Source organism: Hibiscus syriacus, unplaced genomic scaffold (genome assembly GCF_006381635.1).
Source record: "Hibiscus syriacus cultivar Baekdansim isolate YM2019G1 unplaced genomic scaffold, ASM638163v2 tig00111947_pilon, whole genome shotgun sequence".
Classification (NCBI taxonomy): Eukaryota; Viridiplantae; Streptophyta; class Magnoliopsida; order Malvales; family Malvaceae; genus Hibiscus; species Hibiscus syriacus.
In genome coordinates, this window is record NW_024063219.1 from 323,080 (window position 1) to 341,529 (window position 18,450).

Consider the following 18,450-nt stretch of genomic DNA (forward strand, 5'->3'; position numbering starts at 1 on the left):
CAATCTTTTTCCCCATCAAAATTTTGGAATCTCTTTTCATCTTTTGTCAGACACAAATTCCGTTTTTAAAGCAGCGGCCAGCTAATACATGTTCTCATCGGTTACCCAAAAAGAAACCTTTTCTTTTCTTTTCTTTCTCTTTAAACATTCCCCAATACCCACAACCATCAAATGAATTCTAGTGGACTAAACCTTTTGACATCATTAATTTTTTTCTCTCACAATTAGATCTTGATATTTCTTGTCAAAAACAAGTTCCCTAGACTATGATCCAATCCCAAAAATCATTAACATTTGAACCGCCTTCCGATTCTAATCTACATCTCAATCCTTGAAAGAACCCTAAAAGATGGGTCTAAATTTATTCAACTCAAGAACAAGTGGTCACCATAACTGAAGTGAATCTTTGTTAAAAGAAAAGAACTCAAAAGTATTTTATTTTATCGACTTTTGCTTGGAACAGTGAGATAGCATTAAATTAATTTTTTAAAATTAAATTGTGATATTGTACCTGAATTAAATTAAAAAGATATATTTATAATCCATCATCTAAATTAATTAGCCATAAACAACTTAAACATATGTACTTATGCTAAAGATATTATTTAGAGACTACTAATTTACATTTCTTGTAAACTAAAATCTATTTATTTTTTTATACCGATTCAAAAACTCTCAATAAAATCAAATATTCATTCTCATTTATAGTGTTCAAACTCAGGATTTTAACGAATAATAACAAATCCATTAACCACTAAATTACTTGGTTAATATACAGTTTTATTTGTTTGTGTATACGATAGGTGTGTTGTTATTTGGTATTAGATGGTTCAGAGTTTTCGGGTCTCTAACCATACGAAGATTGCTTCAACTTTTTCATGGATAAAGATGATTTCCCTTCGTCTTCTTCTAGACACTACTATCCTTATCATTCCCATCCTTCTGCCACCTCCACAACCACCGACGCCGCTGGCACCTCCACAACTCCCACTGGTAGACACCATGCCTTTGAAACTTCTGAATTCTCTACTTTCTCCCCTGCTCGTGACCTGAATAACTTCGATATCTCCGGCAAGTGGGCCACCGATATCCTCCTGGAAACAGCAACCGCTATCGCCGGTCGGAACAGCGGACGTTTCCAACAACTCATGTGGATGCTCAACGAGCTTAGCTCACCTTACGGTGACACCGACCAAAAGCTTGCTTCTTACTTCCTTCAAGCTTTGTTTAGCCGCATGAACGACTCCGGCGAGCGTTTCTATCGAACGTTAGCCTCGGCATCTGAGAAAACATGTTCATTCGAGTCAACGAGGAGGATGGTATTGAAGTTCCAAGAGGTAAGTCCCTGGACTACTTTTGGTCACGTTGCTTGTAATGGTGCAATCATGGAAGCTTTCGAAAGTGAAAGCAAATTACATATAATTGATATAAGCAACACTTATTGCACCCAATGGCCTACTTTGCTTGAAGCCCTAGCCACCCGCACAGATGAAACCCCACATTTGAGGCTAACCACGATCGTCCCGAGCAAAAACGGCGGCGTTTCAGGTTCTTCAGCAGGAGGAGGAAGCTTAGCTGCAGTCGATGATATAATGAAAGAAATCGGAAGCCGAATGGAAAAGTTTGCTCGGCTTATGGGAGTTCCCTTTAAATTCAATGTAATACACCATGCCGGTGATATATGTGACTTAAATTTATCTAAACTTGATGTCAAAGAAGATGAAGCCTTAGCCATCAACTGTGTTGGGACATTGCATTCGATCGGAGCCGTTGATAATCGTAGAGATACGATGATATCTAATTTCAAGAAACTGCAGCCGAGAATAATCACCGTTGTCGAAGAAGAAGCTGATCTCGATGTTGGGGTTGATGGGTTAGAGTTCGTTAAGGGTTTCCAAGAGTGTTTAAGGTGGTTTAGGGTTTATTTCGAAGCATTGGACGACAGCTTTCCTAAAACAAGCCATGAAAGGTTGATGCTGGAACGAGCCGCTGGGCGAGCCATAGTTGAGTTGGTGGCTTGCTCGCCGTCCCGGTCCATAGAGAGACGCGAGCCTGCGGCACGGTGGTCAAGACGGTTCCGTGGAAGTGGGTTTGGCCCCGGTGTTTTGAGCGATGAAGTGTGTGACGATGTACGCGCCTTATTGAGAAGGTACAAGGAAGGTTGGTCAATGGCACAGTGTTCCGACGCCGGAATATTCTTGTCTTGGAAAGATCAGCCGGTGGTTTGGGCCAGTTCATGGCGGCCTTAGACCACGGCGGTATGCTTCTTTTTCTTCTTCTTTGCATGGAAGGATATAAAAATTGACAACCGCATTAGCAAAATCGATTTGTATATATATATATATATATATAGGCAAAATCTCGTTGATAGTGCGTTGAAATTTTTTTTTTCACGAAATAGTGGGATCGTCAGATTAATTGCTCAAGTGGTGTCCTCTACAGTACCGGGGTAGGTCGCCATGCACGCCCGGCGACCTACCAGGTCGCCATGCACGCCCAGCGACCTGGTAGGTCGCCATGCATGCCCTGCGACCTACCAGCCAACGACCTCCATGCCCATGCACGCCCATCTCGCCAAAGGAGCACGCCCATCCATGCCCTGCTGCATGCTCGCCTGCTCGCGACCTTGCCGGGACTCCATGGCCCCGAGTGTCCCATGCATGAACCGTTCCTTGGTCGCCTCGAGTGCCCCATGCATGAACCGAGCCCCGAGTGCATGGCACGATCTCCCCATGCATGAATCCTTGGTCGCCCCGAGTGCATGGCGACCTCCTTGGTCGCCGGGCGTGCATGGCGACCTAGGAGGTCGCTGGGAGTGCATGGCGACCTATGGTTGGGTTGTGCATGTCCCATGCAGAGCAAGCCACGTCGTAGGTCGCCCGGAAGGCATGGCGACCTACGGCCACACTGTTGATTTTGCCCTATTTCAGCAAATAATGTTGGGATAACGTTATTTCGTGAATTATTTATTTTGAGGGCTATATCGTGAGTTTAGCCTATATATATATATATATTATAAATTGAACTGGATAACCATTCTCAAAGGGTTAGTGGTTCAGTTAGCCGAATGAAAATTATATTTTTGAGTTAAATTATTATATTTGAAACTCCTATTTTCATAATTTTAATAAATATCAATACTAACTACTAAGTGATACTTTAAATAAATGTTGATCCAAAAATGAAATGGGGTTGGTATTTGGTGTAAAAAGGTGATATCAGCCTAGGGAAATTGATTATTAAGGAAATTAGACAATATATTAATTACATTTGTTAGAATATAATTGGCACTCCGAGATTTAGCGTGTGTGTATATATATTAATTACAAATTATATAATAGAACTTATTTAAAAATTTAAGGGTAAATTATACGTTTAGTACATAAACTATCAATTTTTGTTCATTTTAGTATCTAAACTTTTAATTTTTAAAAACCATACCTAAAGTTTAGTTTTTGTTTCATTTTAGTACCCTCGTTCAAAATTTTAACGTTAAGTTTTGAAAAAATTGAAAGTTTAGGTACTAAAACGAACCAAAACGGATAGTTTTGGTTCTAAACGCGTTATGTTTCTAACGATGGGGGTACTAAAATGAAACAAAATCTAAACATTAGGTATGGTTTTGAAAAGAAACTAAAAATTTAGGTACTAAAACGGACTAAAACTGATAGTTTAGATATTAAATGCGTAGTTTATCCAAATTTTAAGGTTATTAGAATAAGGGTAAAGTAAAAAAATGACCACCCGACTATAGGTGTTGTTTCTTTGAGTCATCTGAATATTTTTTTGTTAAGTTAAGGTGGATTATAAAGTAATATATCATCTAATTAATACTCTTAACAATTTGACAATGAATGCTCAATCACCCATACTATAGTTGTTGGTGCTCAAACCCGAGACATCTAGGAATAACAACTATTTCTTTAACTACTAAGATATTTTGGTTCGTGCCATCTTACTATTAAAAGTTACAAAATGATTCCCGACTATAGGGTGATGCTTTGTTGAGTCCCATAACTATTAAAATTTATAAAAATGGTCATCTAACTATTTATATGTTCGAAACTCGTTTTTTCCGTAAAAAAAATGAATATTGTCTGAGCCAGACTGTTGAACTATGTTTTGATATAACAATTTAAGGCAAAATGGTTTTTGGACTTGAATTGAATTTACAAAATGTATTTGGACTTAATTGAATTTATTCAAAATTTACAAAAATAATTCAAAGTTCTTTTAATTTAAAATTGAGCACAAAAATGTTTTTTATGAATAGTAATTTACTATTTGAACAATAAATTACTATTTGAACAGTAAAATCACTGTTTGAACAGTACCCCGAGGCTTAAAAATTCCAGTATGTAAAAGGGGAATCGATTCCCCCCAAGGGGGCACCGATTCCCTCACTGTTTATCAGCCCAACGGTCATAATATTTGAATATTATGAAGGGGTATCGATTCCCTATGAAGGGGTACCGATTCCCCCCATTCTGGGCAGCCTATTTTTGCAGAAAAATCATTCCCAAACGGCTCCAAAACATCCCCAACGGCTAGATATGACTTCAAACACATTCCAAGCTATATAAATACAAGCTAAGGACACTTGAAGAAGTAAGAGAACAACTATCCAAGTAATCAAACACAAGAGAAGAGTTTTTCATTCTTATTTCATCTTTCTCTTGTAAATATTTTGTTCTTGTGAGCTCAATCTTGTAAACACCTACCTTAGAGAGGTTTTCTTGTTTACAATTCTTATCCTTTTGTAAAGGGGAAAGGTTCTAGCTAATCCCGTGTAAAAGCTAGGGAAAGGTTCTAGTTTAGCCCGGAAAAACTAGGGAGTTTGTAAGGTTACTCTTTATCCTCAAAAGAAAGAACAAATTAGTGAATTTGTTGGAAAATCCTTGGTGAGGAGCTAAGGTAGTGGACGTAAACTTTGATTGAGAAAGTCGAACCACTATAAATCGCTCTGCAATTCTCTATCTTTCAATCTCCTTACTCCCTAAACACAAAACCATTCCGACCCCTCTTTGCAAATCATTCCGGTTGTCGTTTCGAGCTTCCGAAAATCCCAACACAGACATTAACTTTTCTGATTGAGATGTGAAAATTTTTTATCCTAAAATATCAAACAACTGTCATATTACATTCAACATGTTAACGTCCAACTCAGACGACTGTCAAATTTTAACAGAAAATGACGAGTTTGGAATATATTAATAGTCAAGTGACTATTTTGTACTTTTAATAGTCGACGGACTTAACAAAATAACATCCTATAGTCGAGATATCATTTTTGTAACTTTTAAAATATTTTTCATAAATTTAGTACCCTCGTTCAAAATTTTAACGTTAAATTTTGAAAAAATTAAAAGTTTAGGTACTAAAACGGACCAAAACTGATAGTTTAAATACTAAACACATTAAGTTTTAACGAAGGGGTACTAAAATGAAATAAAAACTAAATGTTAGGTGTGGTTTTGAAAAAATTGAAAGTTTAGATACTAAAATAGACTAAAACTGATAGTTTATATATTAAATGCATAGTTTACCCAAATTTTAAGAATGTTAAAATAAAAGTAAAATACACAAATGAATGAGCACCCGACTATATGGTGTTGTTGTTTCTTTGAGTCATCTTACTATTATTTTTTTTATCAAGTTAAGGTGGATTATAAAGTAATATTTGTTCTAAATATTCTCAACCATTTGAAAATGAACATTCAATCACTCATGCTAAAGTCCTGATGCTCAAACCCGAGACATCTAGGAATAACAACTATTTCTTTAACCACTAAGATATTTTGATTCGTGTCATCTGACTATTAAAAGTTACAAAATGGTTTTCGACTATAGGATGTTGCTTTGCTGAGTCCCCTAATTATTAAAAGTTACAAAAATGGTTATTCAACTATTCATATATTCCAAACTCATCTTCTTTTGTCAAAAAATTGATGATTGTTTGTGCCAAACGTTAACCTTCTAAATGGGATGTGATAAAATTTTATCCAAAAACATCCAACGACTATCATATTTCAGTCAAAATGTTAACGTACAACTCAGACAACTGTCAAATTTTAACAGAAAATGACGAGTTTGGAATATATGAATAGTTGGGTGACTATTTTATACTTTTAGTAGTCGATAGACTCAACAAATCAACATCCGTCGAGATAACATTTTATAACTTTTAATAATCAATAACACCACAAATCTTATAATCTAGGATTATTTATATGCTTTATCTTAAAATAAATATTGATTAATTTTTAATGCATCGATACAAATATTAGTTTAACTTTTTATCATGGTTTTCAGAACCGGACCGGTTAGCGAACCGGCCATGCTATCGGTTCACTGGTTTAACCGGTCTAACCGGTCGGAAGAACCAGACGACGTCATAATTATTTAAAAAATTAAATAAAAATACCAAAAATATTTAATTAAAAATAATTTTTTATATCACAAGTCATATTCAAAGCAAGTCATAACATATATAAATTAAAAACCATAAAATCAAGTGAAACAAAATGATTCAAATTAACTACAACATAATATTTAAGGTAAAACATATTAAATAATAAATATAATTATATAACTATAATTAAAAAATAAATTTGGGGCTAAAAAATCATAACAAAATGATATTGTTTGGTTTAATTTTTTTTAAAAACAATCCCACATGGCTAAGAAACATAGAAGAGCATCTCAAAAGTCTAAAGAGTACAAATATGAGAACAAAACAATCTCACATTGCTAAGAAACATAGAAGAGCATCACAACTAACTTCTATAAATAATAAAGGTAATTTGGAATTCAAAATTATGGAGCATTTTGGTGAGCATTGAGTGAACTATTCTTTAACTTCAATCAAGCTCGAATTTTAGGCTTCAATTGAGCTTATAAATTTTTTTTAGTTCAAGCCTTTTTGAGTTCAAGTTTCAATATTATATTTCGAGTTCAAGTTGAACTTGATAATTTTTAACTTGTGAGTTTGAGTGGAGTTGAGCTTACTTTTAAAGTTTTCAAGTTCGAGTTGAGCTCAGCAATACTCGAGTTCGACTTGGCTCGTTTAACAAACGACGTTTGGTTTAATTTTTTTAAAAAAAAACAAAATTTCTGGTTTTCAACCGGTCCGGTTTGAACTGTTTAACGGTTCTGGCCGGTTCACTAGTAGCGGTTCAACTGGTTTAGATTAAACCAGACTAAACAACGGTTCCCGGTTGAACCGGCTGGTCCGGTCCGATTTTCAAAACAATGCTTTTTATCTCTCTCTCTATTTTTAATTTATGAAAGGGGAAGGTTTCGTTCTGCGATGACCTTAAAATAATATGATTTCATTTTTCTTTTTGGCCCACGTACAAAAGGAAAAAAGTAAACAATTTAAATTTGTACAATGGTTACTTTTTAGGGGTTTGCATCTTAAACTACGCTCCTCACACTTTCAACACATCATAAATATATTTATATTTAAGGTAAATTATGTATTTAATACCTAATCTATTAGTTTTAGTCCATTTTAGTACTTAAACTTTCAATTTTTATTTAAAACCATACCTAAAGTTTGATTTTTGTTTCATTTTAATACCCCATTCAAAATTTAACGTTAAGTTTTGAAAAAATTAAAAGTTTAGGTCCTAAATACGTTAAGTTTTTAACGGAGGCTACTAAAATGAAACAAAAAATAAATGTTAGGTATGATATTGAAAAAAATAAAAATTTATGTACTAAAACATACCAAAACTGATAGTTTAGATACTAAATGCGTAGTTTACCCTTTATTTAACTATATTTTTTAAATAATCAAATGATTATAAGATAATATATATTTATAATATATTTTTTAACTATTAATGATGCACACACGTCATTCAGATACAATTGTTAAGAATTTTAGAAAAATAACATTCTTTTAACTACTGAGATCACTTGATGAATTCGATTTAAGTATCCTTTTAATATCAAATGAATATTTTAATATAATATAATAAGATATAACACTCACAGTATAATAATATTGTATATCACACTCACAATATAAATATAAATATAAATATAAATATTATTTTTAATAGTAAAATTGAACATTCAAGTTAGGTTGGACCCAACTTTAGCCGGATATGGATCTTCACAGTAATCATAGCCGTAGCCCAAACCATTACACCGTTACATCATTCTATGGTCATGGCACTACAACTTACTGAAATGAGGAAGAGTAAAAAAATTTATTAATCAAAAGGTTAGCATTCAAAATAAAATATATATATATATATTATGAATTTGAACTATTGGGTCCATAAAAGTTTCATCCTTGATAACATACAAAATCTGAGTGAGCGTAATATTTAGGAAAAGGATTCTCCAGGTCAACCAGAAAAATATATTTTTGTGTCAAAATCTCCAATCCTCAAAAGCTAATCTTACCAATGACAGTGCAGGAGATCAAACATGTACATCAAGTTATTGCAGTGCAGGAGATAACCATATGATGTGCTGAAAGAATCGGTGAACAGCCTTAATATACAATACACTAATACCATATATTTGGGAAGAAGAAAAATGAGATAATTTCTACGCACTCCAACTCGATGGAAGTCTCCACTTCCGATGCCAATAAATGGACACCCTCGGCCACAGTGGAAATCCGAAATTGAACTCAAAAGGTCGATCGGCCGGGCCACCAACTATTAAGGGTAACCATACATATCTCGAGTCACCTAAGTCGGCTGGATTCCACCGGTCTGCCATGAAAATATATGAACCTGGAATCCCAGGCAAAGGGATCACAAATGTACTCTGAGCGAAAAATGTTGCCAGTCGAAACATTTTGTTCCCTCCAATGCATGGGTTTCCCATTGTCTCCCATGGTCCCATGATCGAGTCAGCTGCATGAGCAAGTGCTTCATTAGGTGCCCATCCAGTGCAACCTGAGGTGATCATGTAATAAGTCCCCCTGTACTTAAACAGAGCGGGGGCTTCCCGGTGCTGTCCAACCAGAATCCTTCGTATTTCAGTCTTCACATCTAGATAATCTTTGGCTAGTGGCCCAATGTGAAGCTCACTGTTGTCTTCGGACGAATAAACCAGATAAGCTACTCCATCATCATCTTTGAAGATGGTCATGTCCCTGCTCTCGTATCCATGGGGCCTTTGGCTACCGAGATAATCAAAAGGACCTGTCGGGTAATTGCTAACAGCAACACCAACAGCAGCTTTAGTATAGTTGACATCGTCAATATGCATCCACATTACATACTTTCCCGTGTAGTCATTGTAAATAACTTTTGGCCGCTCCAATACATTGGATTTGTGTAGATCATGGGTTTCGTTCGTCTCTTCAGCAGTCAACACAATGCCCTCATTTTTCCATGTCCACAAATCCTTGGAAGAATAGCAACCAACTCCTATGATGTCAACCTGATTACAAGGTAACCCAAAAAGTTCAATAAAAACTTAAAAAAATGAGATATGCAAAATATAGGTGCCGGAAGTCATCTGCTGTGCATTCAAATAGAAGAAGTTCGGAGTGGGAAAAGATTTTACGGGGTAGCTAGGCAAAATCTGATATGTAATATAATCTCTCTGATGTCAATCACAAATACTAATCTTAAACGAGCTTTACAATTTTATGTATTTTTGTAAAAAAATCATCAAAGCTATTGCATTTGTACTTTTAAGTGGCAACAGAAGTTAAACAAGTGTACAGCCATGAGAAGGAGCTTCATTGCTTCAAGGTAAATAGGAAGGATAGAAGAACATGCTATCAAGTATTTCATTAGGATAAAAGCATTAATATTCCACATGATTACACCTTTGTAACTATCTTTTATCATACACTCAAACCTTCAGAAGTCAGAAATTAAATGATGGGGGTGTTCTACTATCTCAAGCATCATGCAACTCACAAAGAGTGTGATAGAGACAACAACTTCCATTAGCTCACAACTTACAAAGATACTTAACTTTCCACAAACCAAACTAACCAGGGCAGCCTAAACTCCAAACTAAGTTGAACTAATACTTGTGCAATGATCTTCTATTCCACAGGCATCTTCTATTAGGCTCTGAATTGAGCTTCTCCATTTCTAAACAAGTAAATCTTTGAAGTGAAAATAAGATTCTCTACATCCAAATAGTTGTTGCATTCCATAACCAACAAAGTGAGGATAACACAAGGATTAGAACATGAAGATTCAAATGAAGGATTTGGCAAAGTACACACAAAATGTCTCATTAGAGAACATCATATTTTGCATTTAGTTTCTTTCATTTTATACTGAAAATGAGGGATTCCTATTGTAAGATACCTGTAAGTATGAAAAATATCCCAAATACAATAATAGTAAGGTATATCATTCATAGAAATCAGAGCTCAAACTTTACTACTGGTATTGGGTAAGTTCCTCATTTAGGAGTTTAGAACTTCTTAGACAGACTTTATATAAATCACTACCAGGCCAAGACACACTTCACACGTTAGAAGGACCGTATTAGTGAATTTGTAAATTTTACCAATGAGGCATGGATGCCTAGGATCCTCATTTCACGGTTTTATCTCCATATCCTTATTCATTCTTCTTTCTATGCGTGTGATCCTCAACCCTTGTTTCAGAGTTCTCTGACTACATCTGTCTCATCTTTCTCTAACCCTTAAAACCCTTAGTCCTCAAATACTAATACCCTTAAATCTCAAAACCTTTTCCTCACAAAACAAATCATACATCTAGTTTCTCTATGTTCTGCAGACTTACTCCAGTGACAGAATGTAAGCAACATATTTCCTCAGTGACAGAAAATCCAGAAACCATAAACCTACAGCTTTTCCACTTCTCACATCCTAAACCAAAAAGTCCTTTTCTCCAGACAAAATATACATTAAAACCCCTAATTTATTAAAACTTGAACTCAAAAGCCACAAGTCACATTTCTCGAATCTGTCCAAAGTCATAAAAATAACAAACCAGCGTTAGCTCCTCAGTTGTAATGTACCAAGTTAAGCAAAGAATAGTACTGTGGTAGTTTGAGCAATAACCTTAGCCCAGGAAGAATTTGGGTTGTTCAAGCAAGGATATTGGCTACTCAGTCAATGAAGGATAAGGACTAATGCCATATTCGCAAAGTTGTAGTTCTAAATTAGATTATGAATTTAAATTAATAAACTTACTCGTGCTGCACCCTTTTTATGAGCATGGTATGTTAGTCCATCTTTGTACTCTCCATACCAATAGTATGTACTGGATCTTTCATCGTATAACATGCCACCTCCATGAGCTTGAATAGGATTTCCATCGGTATCCAACCAAATTCTCCCTGGATAATAGTAGTTGCTATTGTTTCCTGCATCCTTTATCGGATTAATAGCAGTTTTCAAATCTGGAAAGAATACATGCCGAATCTGTGAATTCTCGTCAAGAAATTCATCAACCAGAGTGGTTGTTCGCTTGGGTCTCCGTTTAGCATGTGGAGATCGTTTTCCCCTATGAGGGGGAATTTGAATATTCTCCTCCTCCACCTGTTCAAGTTCCCAGACTAGTGGATGACGACTCATTCGTAATCTTATATCTCCACTGACTTCATTTCTGCGGCTAACAAGAGAACAGAGTTGAAGCATAAGAAGAATCCCAACCAAGCTCCAAACAACAGCACAAATTGAACATCTGCTCCCTACATTACAATGGATAACTGTTGGTTTCCTGTATTTGTTCCGCACCTGCATATTCTCTTCCTTCTCTATGTCCAAGATAATTCTGCAATAAAGAAAATGAAACCAGTAAGGATCCAATAAAAATCGGACAAGTTATGAGCCACAATCATGCTAATCTACTCTATCTCTCAATTTCATTATATGTTAAATACTACAACAAACTCCATCCACCAGGAATATTGACCGGCTAGACTTAGATTGAGAATCAATAGCAACCAAGTCCAGAACATAGTCAAAATGCTGATTTTCGTGATTACCATAGGCGATTATCAACTCCAAATCAGGAAAAAGGACCATCTTGAAAGACCAATATGTATAATAGACTCAAGTTTAATGTGAACCTATACATTAAATTCAACGCAACCTCTTCATCATCAGATCAAGTATACAAAACAACAAATAGAAGTTCAGTATCAATGCATACAAACCTATTTACATCGTTACTATCGCCTCGGAAATCATCAAACTTTCAAGCTATCAACTTTACAGTATAAAAGTTTCCCATATATCAGATCCACAGACCATAAAACAAAATGAACTTAACAGAAAATAATCAATACCCAGAAAGGGAAAAAATAAACTAACCTGAGAAAACTCTAAGAAAATTCAGAGTCCGAGTGCATCTCTGCTTTACCCTTTCTTTAAAGTTCCAAACAAAAAAAATAAAGCAGATGATAGTCTGATTAGAACAGAAAAAAAACCCAAAGTGGAACAGTCTCCAACAACCTTACTAAAGACTCAGAGAGATGGAAAAGTGTAAATGGAGTAAAATTTGACAAGAAGAACAAGACAAAGTGCGGAGAAGTTGGGTAGTTGACGTCTGGTTTGTTTGAAATAAGATCTAAAGAAGGTTTCTTCGAAGAAGATGACTGCGACTTTTGAACAAAGATTTGTTTTCCCTTTTTCCTTTTTTTTTTCCTCTCTATTTTCCTCTCGATCAGTTCTATCTATGTTTTAGAAATCTCTTATTCTTTTGTTCATATCCCTTTAGTGCCGAGTTTCGGGAAATGGACTTGAAATGCGAAATGGTCCGTCATTTGTCTCTGTGTCTTTGCTTCCACAGCATTCAGATCATATGTTATAGATTCTTTAATGATGCAATGTTTATAAATCCTAGGTTTTACTTTCTCCTGATTAGGTTATATTGTTTATGTAATCCTAGGTTTTACTTTCCCCTGATTAGGTTATTTGTTATTTTTAATTGTCTCAAATTAAATATATTGTATGTTACAATCATTGATTGTTAAATGAATTGAAAAATTTTCGGATAAATATTATCTCATAATCATCTTTAGATTAATAATAATAATTATTATTTATTATTAAAATTAATTTTTATATTCGTCAAATACAAATAAAAAGATATAATATTTAATTTTAAAATTAAATAAAAAATATATAATTATAATTTAACACATGCTAATAGAAAAGATATTTTCTCAAATAATTTTTATAAATGTAGTTTTAAGTGTATATAAAATTTAAACATAAATAATAAAACACCTGTTAACGAGTGTTGATACAAGTGGTTCGTATTCATGAATTTGAGTTTATAAGGCCAAGTTCGAATCGTATCACCGTCACTTTTGGAGGACAAATTGTAAATTCATATGTAAATCACAATTGGGTCTTAAATATGCCCCGACCCTTTACTAGAGAAATCACACTGACCTAAACTTTTTTATACCAAAAGAAATAAATAAACAATAAAACATTTTATTTGAACGCTATATGTAAAAGTATTTTTATAATTAATAACATATCAAATAATTGGGGGTGGAGCCAGGATCCCAACTTAAAGGGCATAAAATATAATTAATCATAGAAAATTAGGGGACAAAGTATAATTAACCATAGGAAATGAGGTGATAAAATCAAAATAAATTGAAATTTGGAGTCCTAATTTCATATTTCCCATATATTTTTTAATAATAAAAATTTTTGGGGCTTAGTCCCTGCCAACCATAATTTAGTATAACATTTTTTTGGACAAATTTTATATAATCTTAATCCTACTTAAAAAGGAGAGAGAATGACCCTAGAAAAAATGAGAATTTATAGTTTTAAAACTGATGACTTAAGGGAATATAAGCGAATAATATGACTAGTTTAATCAATTGATTAAATATACATACACAAATTAAAATCTTTTGAATAAATAATACTTTATAATCACCTTTAGATTAATAATAAATGTTATTTCTTTTTTATTAAAATTATTTTTTATATTCGTCAAACATAATAAAAAGATATAATATTGAATTTTAAAATTAAATAAATAAATATAATATGATTATGCTTTAACACACTAATAGAAAAGATAATTTCACTTAGTGTATTTATAAAATTCAAAAAAAATAAAAATTTTATTTGAATGCTATATGTAAAAGTATTTTTATCATTAATAACATAAAGATAATAATTTAATATAATTTTTTTGGATAAATTTTAAATATAATATTAATCCTATTTAAGGAGGAGAAGAAATGAATCTAGAGAAAAAACTGAAAATATTAATAGTATGTTTAGAACTGATGACTTAAAACAATGTAAGAGAATAAACAGAACTAGTTTGATCAACCGATTAAATCCATTTTCACAACTTAATAACATCTTATAATTGATTTATAATTATTAACAAAATATTGATTAAATGATAAATAATTCGAGTTGAAATAAGATATAACAAAGCACCACATGGCACTCCACACCCTAAACCACTCCATAATATGCCATTTGTACTTTGGTTTACCAAATTTTAGCACCAAACCACTGGCTTTATTACCACACCATCTCAACCCTTAATTTAATTATTTTTTAATAAGTTATTCCATAAATTTAAGTTCTTAACATATATTCTTTTATTTATATTTTTACTTGTAATGTGGCGTTATAAGCAATCAATACTTGCGAAAAAATAATAATTAAATAATAATATTTGATATATAGATTATATGAATTTTATATTATACAAGTATGTGTACTTTAATATTATATGTCATGTAAGAATTAGTGTTTATAATTTATAGTTTTAGTCTAAAGCTTAGGGTTTTAAGGTTGTAGTTTCAAATTTTATATTGTAAAGTTTTTTAATAATCAGGTTGATTACACGGTGATATTTGTTCGTAATCTTTTTAAATTATTGACAACACATATTCTACATATACAATTATTTGAATCCAGTTCTTCTATAAAGAACAATACCTTTTTACTATTGAAGTCACTCAATAAATTCTTCAAAGAAAAAAATCACTCAATGAATTCAATTGTAAAATTCAAACAGACATGAGTATAAATTTTAGTTTAATTATGAGATTCAAGAAGGTTTCATCCCATGAGTTTTAATAAAAGCTCAACATATTTTGAAGATGATGTAATTTACTTAGAAAGCTTTGAAGAAATTTAAGTTTCAGAAGCTTTTGTAAGTGGTTTTATAAATTCATAACTTTACTTCTTTTAATCCTGTGTTTAATGTATAATTTATTTATGTCCATGCTAAATTAATTAGCTAAATAGATCAGTATAACTTCTTTTGTGGCTTTTCATCAAGGTAGTATACCTCTAAATCTGAAATGCTATTATTAAATATAATCAAGGATGGATCGAGACGTGTTAGGAGTGCGATCGCACCCTTAGATTTTTCAAATTTCCTTATATTTTAGATTTTTGTATTTTTATTAATTATCTATTTTTGCATTCGTCCCTAAATATGATGTTTGTACGTTAATAGGTATTAAGTATTTTAGAAGTCAAATAGTTGAAAGTGTTTTAAAGTAAATACCAACACTTAAACACACTAGATTAGTAAAAAAATCGACTATTTTTCGAGATTAACCTTGTATTTCATGAGTTCCCGGGTTTGATACTACAAAAAATAGTCTTTAAAATTTTTAAAAAAAATTCTAAAAATAGTATTTATATTCATTCTTGAGATATTTTCCAATATCCATACTCCTAGGATTTTAATTAAAACGTAATAAGTTGGGAAACTTGGGAATTGCTATGTTGGCCATATTGATTGCTTAACAACAAAACCTAAAACAGAATCCTGTAAAGGATACACGATAAATCTCCATCGTTATACATTGGACGAATAAACAGAAAAACCAATTAATTCCCTTCATTATAACAATACACCAAATGCTGATCACTTCCTTCTCTAAAGCATGCATCCAAAAGGCAACAACAGCAGAGGGCTGCTAAGCTGCAGGAGAAACAATTTTCATGCGAATTACGGATCTCCAACAAATAATAAATGACTTCTTCATGAAACTAATCGATGTTGTAAATTATCAGGCTGGTTAAAATGTTAGAGACTTCCAAGCATGCATAAAAATGATCTTGTCAATACATGATGAAGGAAGAAGAGTTTCCCATCGACTAAACAAAGGATTTGTTTTCATCATAGACAAACTCATATAATCAAAAAGAGAGAGAGAAGTTTTACCATCTTTCAAGGAAGCCGGTTTCCTTCTGCTGCTGTCTTGGCGGAGCTGCGCCGTACTGTGGTGGTGGATAGGGGTAAGGTTCAACCGGATACCCTGGTGCCGGCGGTGGATATGCATATTTTGGAGGATACCCTGCAAAAACCCATATTAAATCATTAACAAAAAGAATCCCAGCAAATCAAAATCAAATGTCAAAGACAAATACCTTGAGGAGGAGGAGCACCAACAACAGTAGGCTGCTGCTGATTGTAATGACATCTTTTTACTTTCTTACCCTTAAAAAGCCTTTTGTTTCTCAAACAGATTTCTAGGGGTTGAAGAAGAAGAATACTTTGATCAAAACAAGAAAAACTCGGAGCTTCCTGAGAATCAGAGGGTGGATATATAGGTAAGAAAACAAGCCGGTTAAAACAGGGTAAATGCAAAGGAATGTTGGAAGAAATTTCATTGGGTGCTAAACCGACACTGCACTCTTCAAATTCCCAGATTTTAAAGAAAAACCACCGCGTAAAGTGGAGGGAATTGGAATGTAATAAAAGTTTAACGTGTGGTTGAAGGTATAGATTCCAGTTTCACCTACAAAGTTGTTTTATTTCATATTCTTTTGCAGTACAGCAGAGCAGAGTGCCTTTCCATTCAGTTAATCAAAATGCATTATTGATTACTGCCGAATAATATGCATTTCACATCAGCAGACATCCATTAAGTCCATTTTACACACTGCATTGTTTGATGTGAAAATGTACCTTTTTCAACTGTATATTTTGTTTTATTTGTTATTATCGCCGAAACAGAATAGAAATGTAGATAATGACAAGTATAGATACGGAAAACCAGACACGTTTAAATTCTAAAGCTGTAAACATCAAAATATACAAGTCCAGGGAATAATAAAGGTAAAAAGGCTTCCCTATCTCTAATGAATTCATTGACAACATTGGCACCATTGTCGGTCATCCCAAAACCTAGTCAATCAAACCACAAAATGGCGAATGTTAGTTTCTCAGTTTTCCGCCATCTTTCAACTGCAATGCCTTCAATCTACAAACAGCAATTAATTACTTTTCTACGACCAAAGAAACCAACGACGAGGTCTCGCAGAAGCACTGCCCGAACTTCTTCTGGGTGTCACAGTGATCCTCTCGGCATTGGCAGCTGCCCATTTACTGAAATCGGGCGAAGAAACAAGTTCTTCGACAGCCCTTTTTGTGGAGTCTCTGGTGAACTTCTCCCACTCACTTCTAGAAATTTTTCTCCTCTCTGGAGTGTGGTGAATGATGGATGGGAAAGAGTCCTTATCCGACAGCCGACTCGAAGATGTCTTGGTAGTACCTGAAGGAGTGGACATGAAAAACACTTGTTTTCTTAAGTGGTCAACCCACAAAACACAACTTTTTAGGTTATACATATAAAAGGATCAAAATTATCAAGCAAACCTTGTAGAGAAGTATTGCATGAAGCCAGGTGAAACTGGTTAGACCGTTGCTTAAGGAAATTAGAGTATTCAGGGCTCTCGTACTTATATTCATCATGAGAAAATTGATTAGGTGATAAATCATGAATTTGAGTGTTTCTTCCAATGGCTTTGGCTAGCTTGAACAACTTCCTGCAGAAATAATCCGCATAATGTTATGCACTGAGATCTAACAGCAACAAAAAAGGAACAAAACAGAGGATGAAACCCAAGCAGAAACTTCTTCTGATGGAATGACAGAGCTGGCCCTGTTAACACAAGAAAAGAAAAACATACTTGCACACGACGCAGGAATTTCAACCGAGTGACTTTACGCAATATGGATGAGAGAATAATCCAGATAAAAATGCCTCTGCAGCAAGGAGGGGATCCATAGAACTCTGCAAACATAAGAATAAATTACAAGTATAACAAATAATGGAACTATAATTAACCGCTGGTTGGGGATACTTCCATTGAATTCGAGAAAAGTATAGAGATACGATAAGAGGAACAACCTGAAGCATCATGATAGCAGCCACTATTCGGATGGAACAAGCAACAAAGTAAGCTGTGCTTATGTCAATTGATCCATCCTCCGTCAGGACAAGTTTGCGTACAACCCAGAAACCCAACCAAGCTCCAGCCAGAACAAGAAAGCCCAGAAGAAATATAGCCAACTGAAATGTGAACATAAAAGGCAGTTTAGTGTATTATCAGGAAATATTTGCAAAGATTATCACCAGATATCACATCCGATGATACAAGTTCAAATCACTGAAGCATAAATACTACATGTCAGACACGTAAAATATAGCTCCAACTAATTATAATTTATAAGTTAAAGTGAA

At 33.8% G+C, this 18,450-nt stretch overlaps 2 protein-coding genes, 1 long non-coding RNA gene and 1 pseudogene across 3 annotated transcripts; 1 reads left to right on the top strand and 3 right to left on the bottom strand.

Moving 5' to 3' along the window:
- Positions 1-349: 349 nt before the first annotated feature.
- LOC120173319 (protein SHORT-ROOT-like) lies at positions 350-2,328 on the top strand. The gene is made up of 2 exons (XM_039180522.1): positions 350-353; positions 862-2,328. The coding sequence occupies exons 1-2, from the start codon at positions 350-352 to the stop codon at positions 2,247-2,249; spliced, it is 1,392 nt and encodes a 463-aa protein (XP_039036453.1). The 3' UTR covers positions 2,250-2,328.
- Positions 2,329-8,412: 6,084 nt separating this feature from the next.
- On the bottom strand, positions 8,413-12,753 carry LOC120173365. The gene is made up of 3 exons (XM_039180560.1): positions 12,284-12,753; positions 11,159-11,741; positions 8,413-9,411 (listed from the first exon to the last, which is right to left on the bottom strand). The coding sequence occupies exons 2-3, from the start codon at positions 11,708-11,710 to the stop codon at positions 8,566-8,568; spliced, it is 1,398 nt and encodes a 465-aa protein (XP_039036491.1). The 5' UTR covers positions 11,711-11,741; positions 12,284-12,753; the 3' UTR covers positions 8,413-8,565.
- A 2,935-nt stretch (positions 12,754-15,688) lies between these two features.
- On the bottom strand, positions 15,689-16,765 carry LOC120173389. The gene is made up of 3 exons (XR_005521053.1): positions 16,352-16,765; positions 16,146-16,278; positions 15,689-15,902 (listed from the first exon to the last, which is right to left on the bottom strand). It is a non-coding gene; the product is annotated as an uncharacterized LOC120173389 (long non-coding RNA).
- Positions 16,766-16,970: 205 nt separating this feature from the next.
- The window catches only part of LOC120173320, a 29,378-nt pseudogene continuing 27,898 nt past the window's right edge, over positions 16,971-18,450 (bottom strand).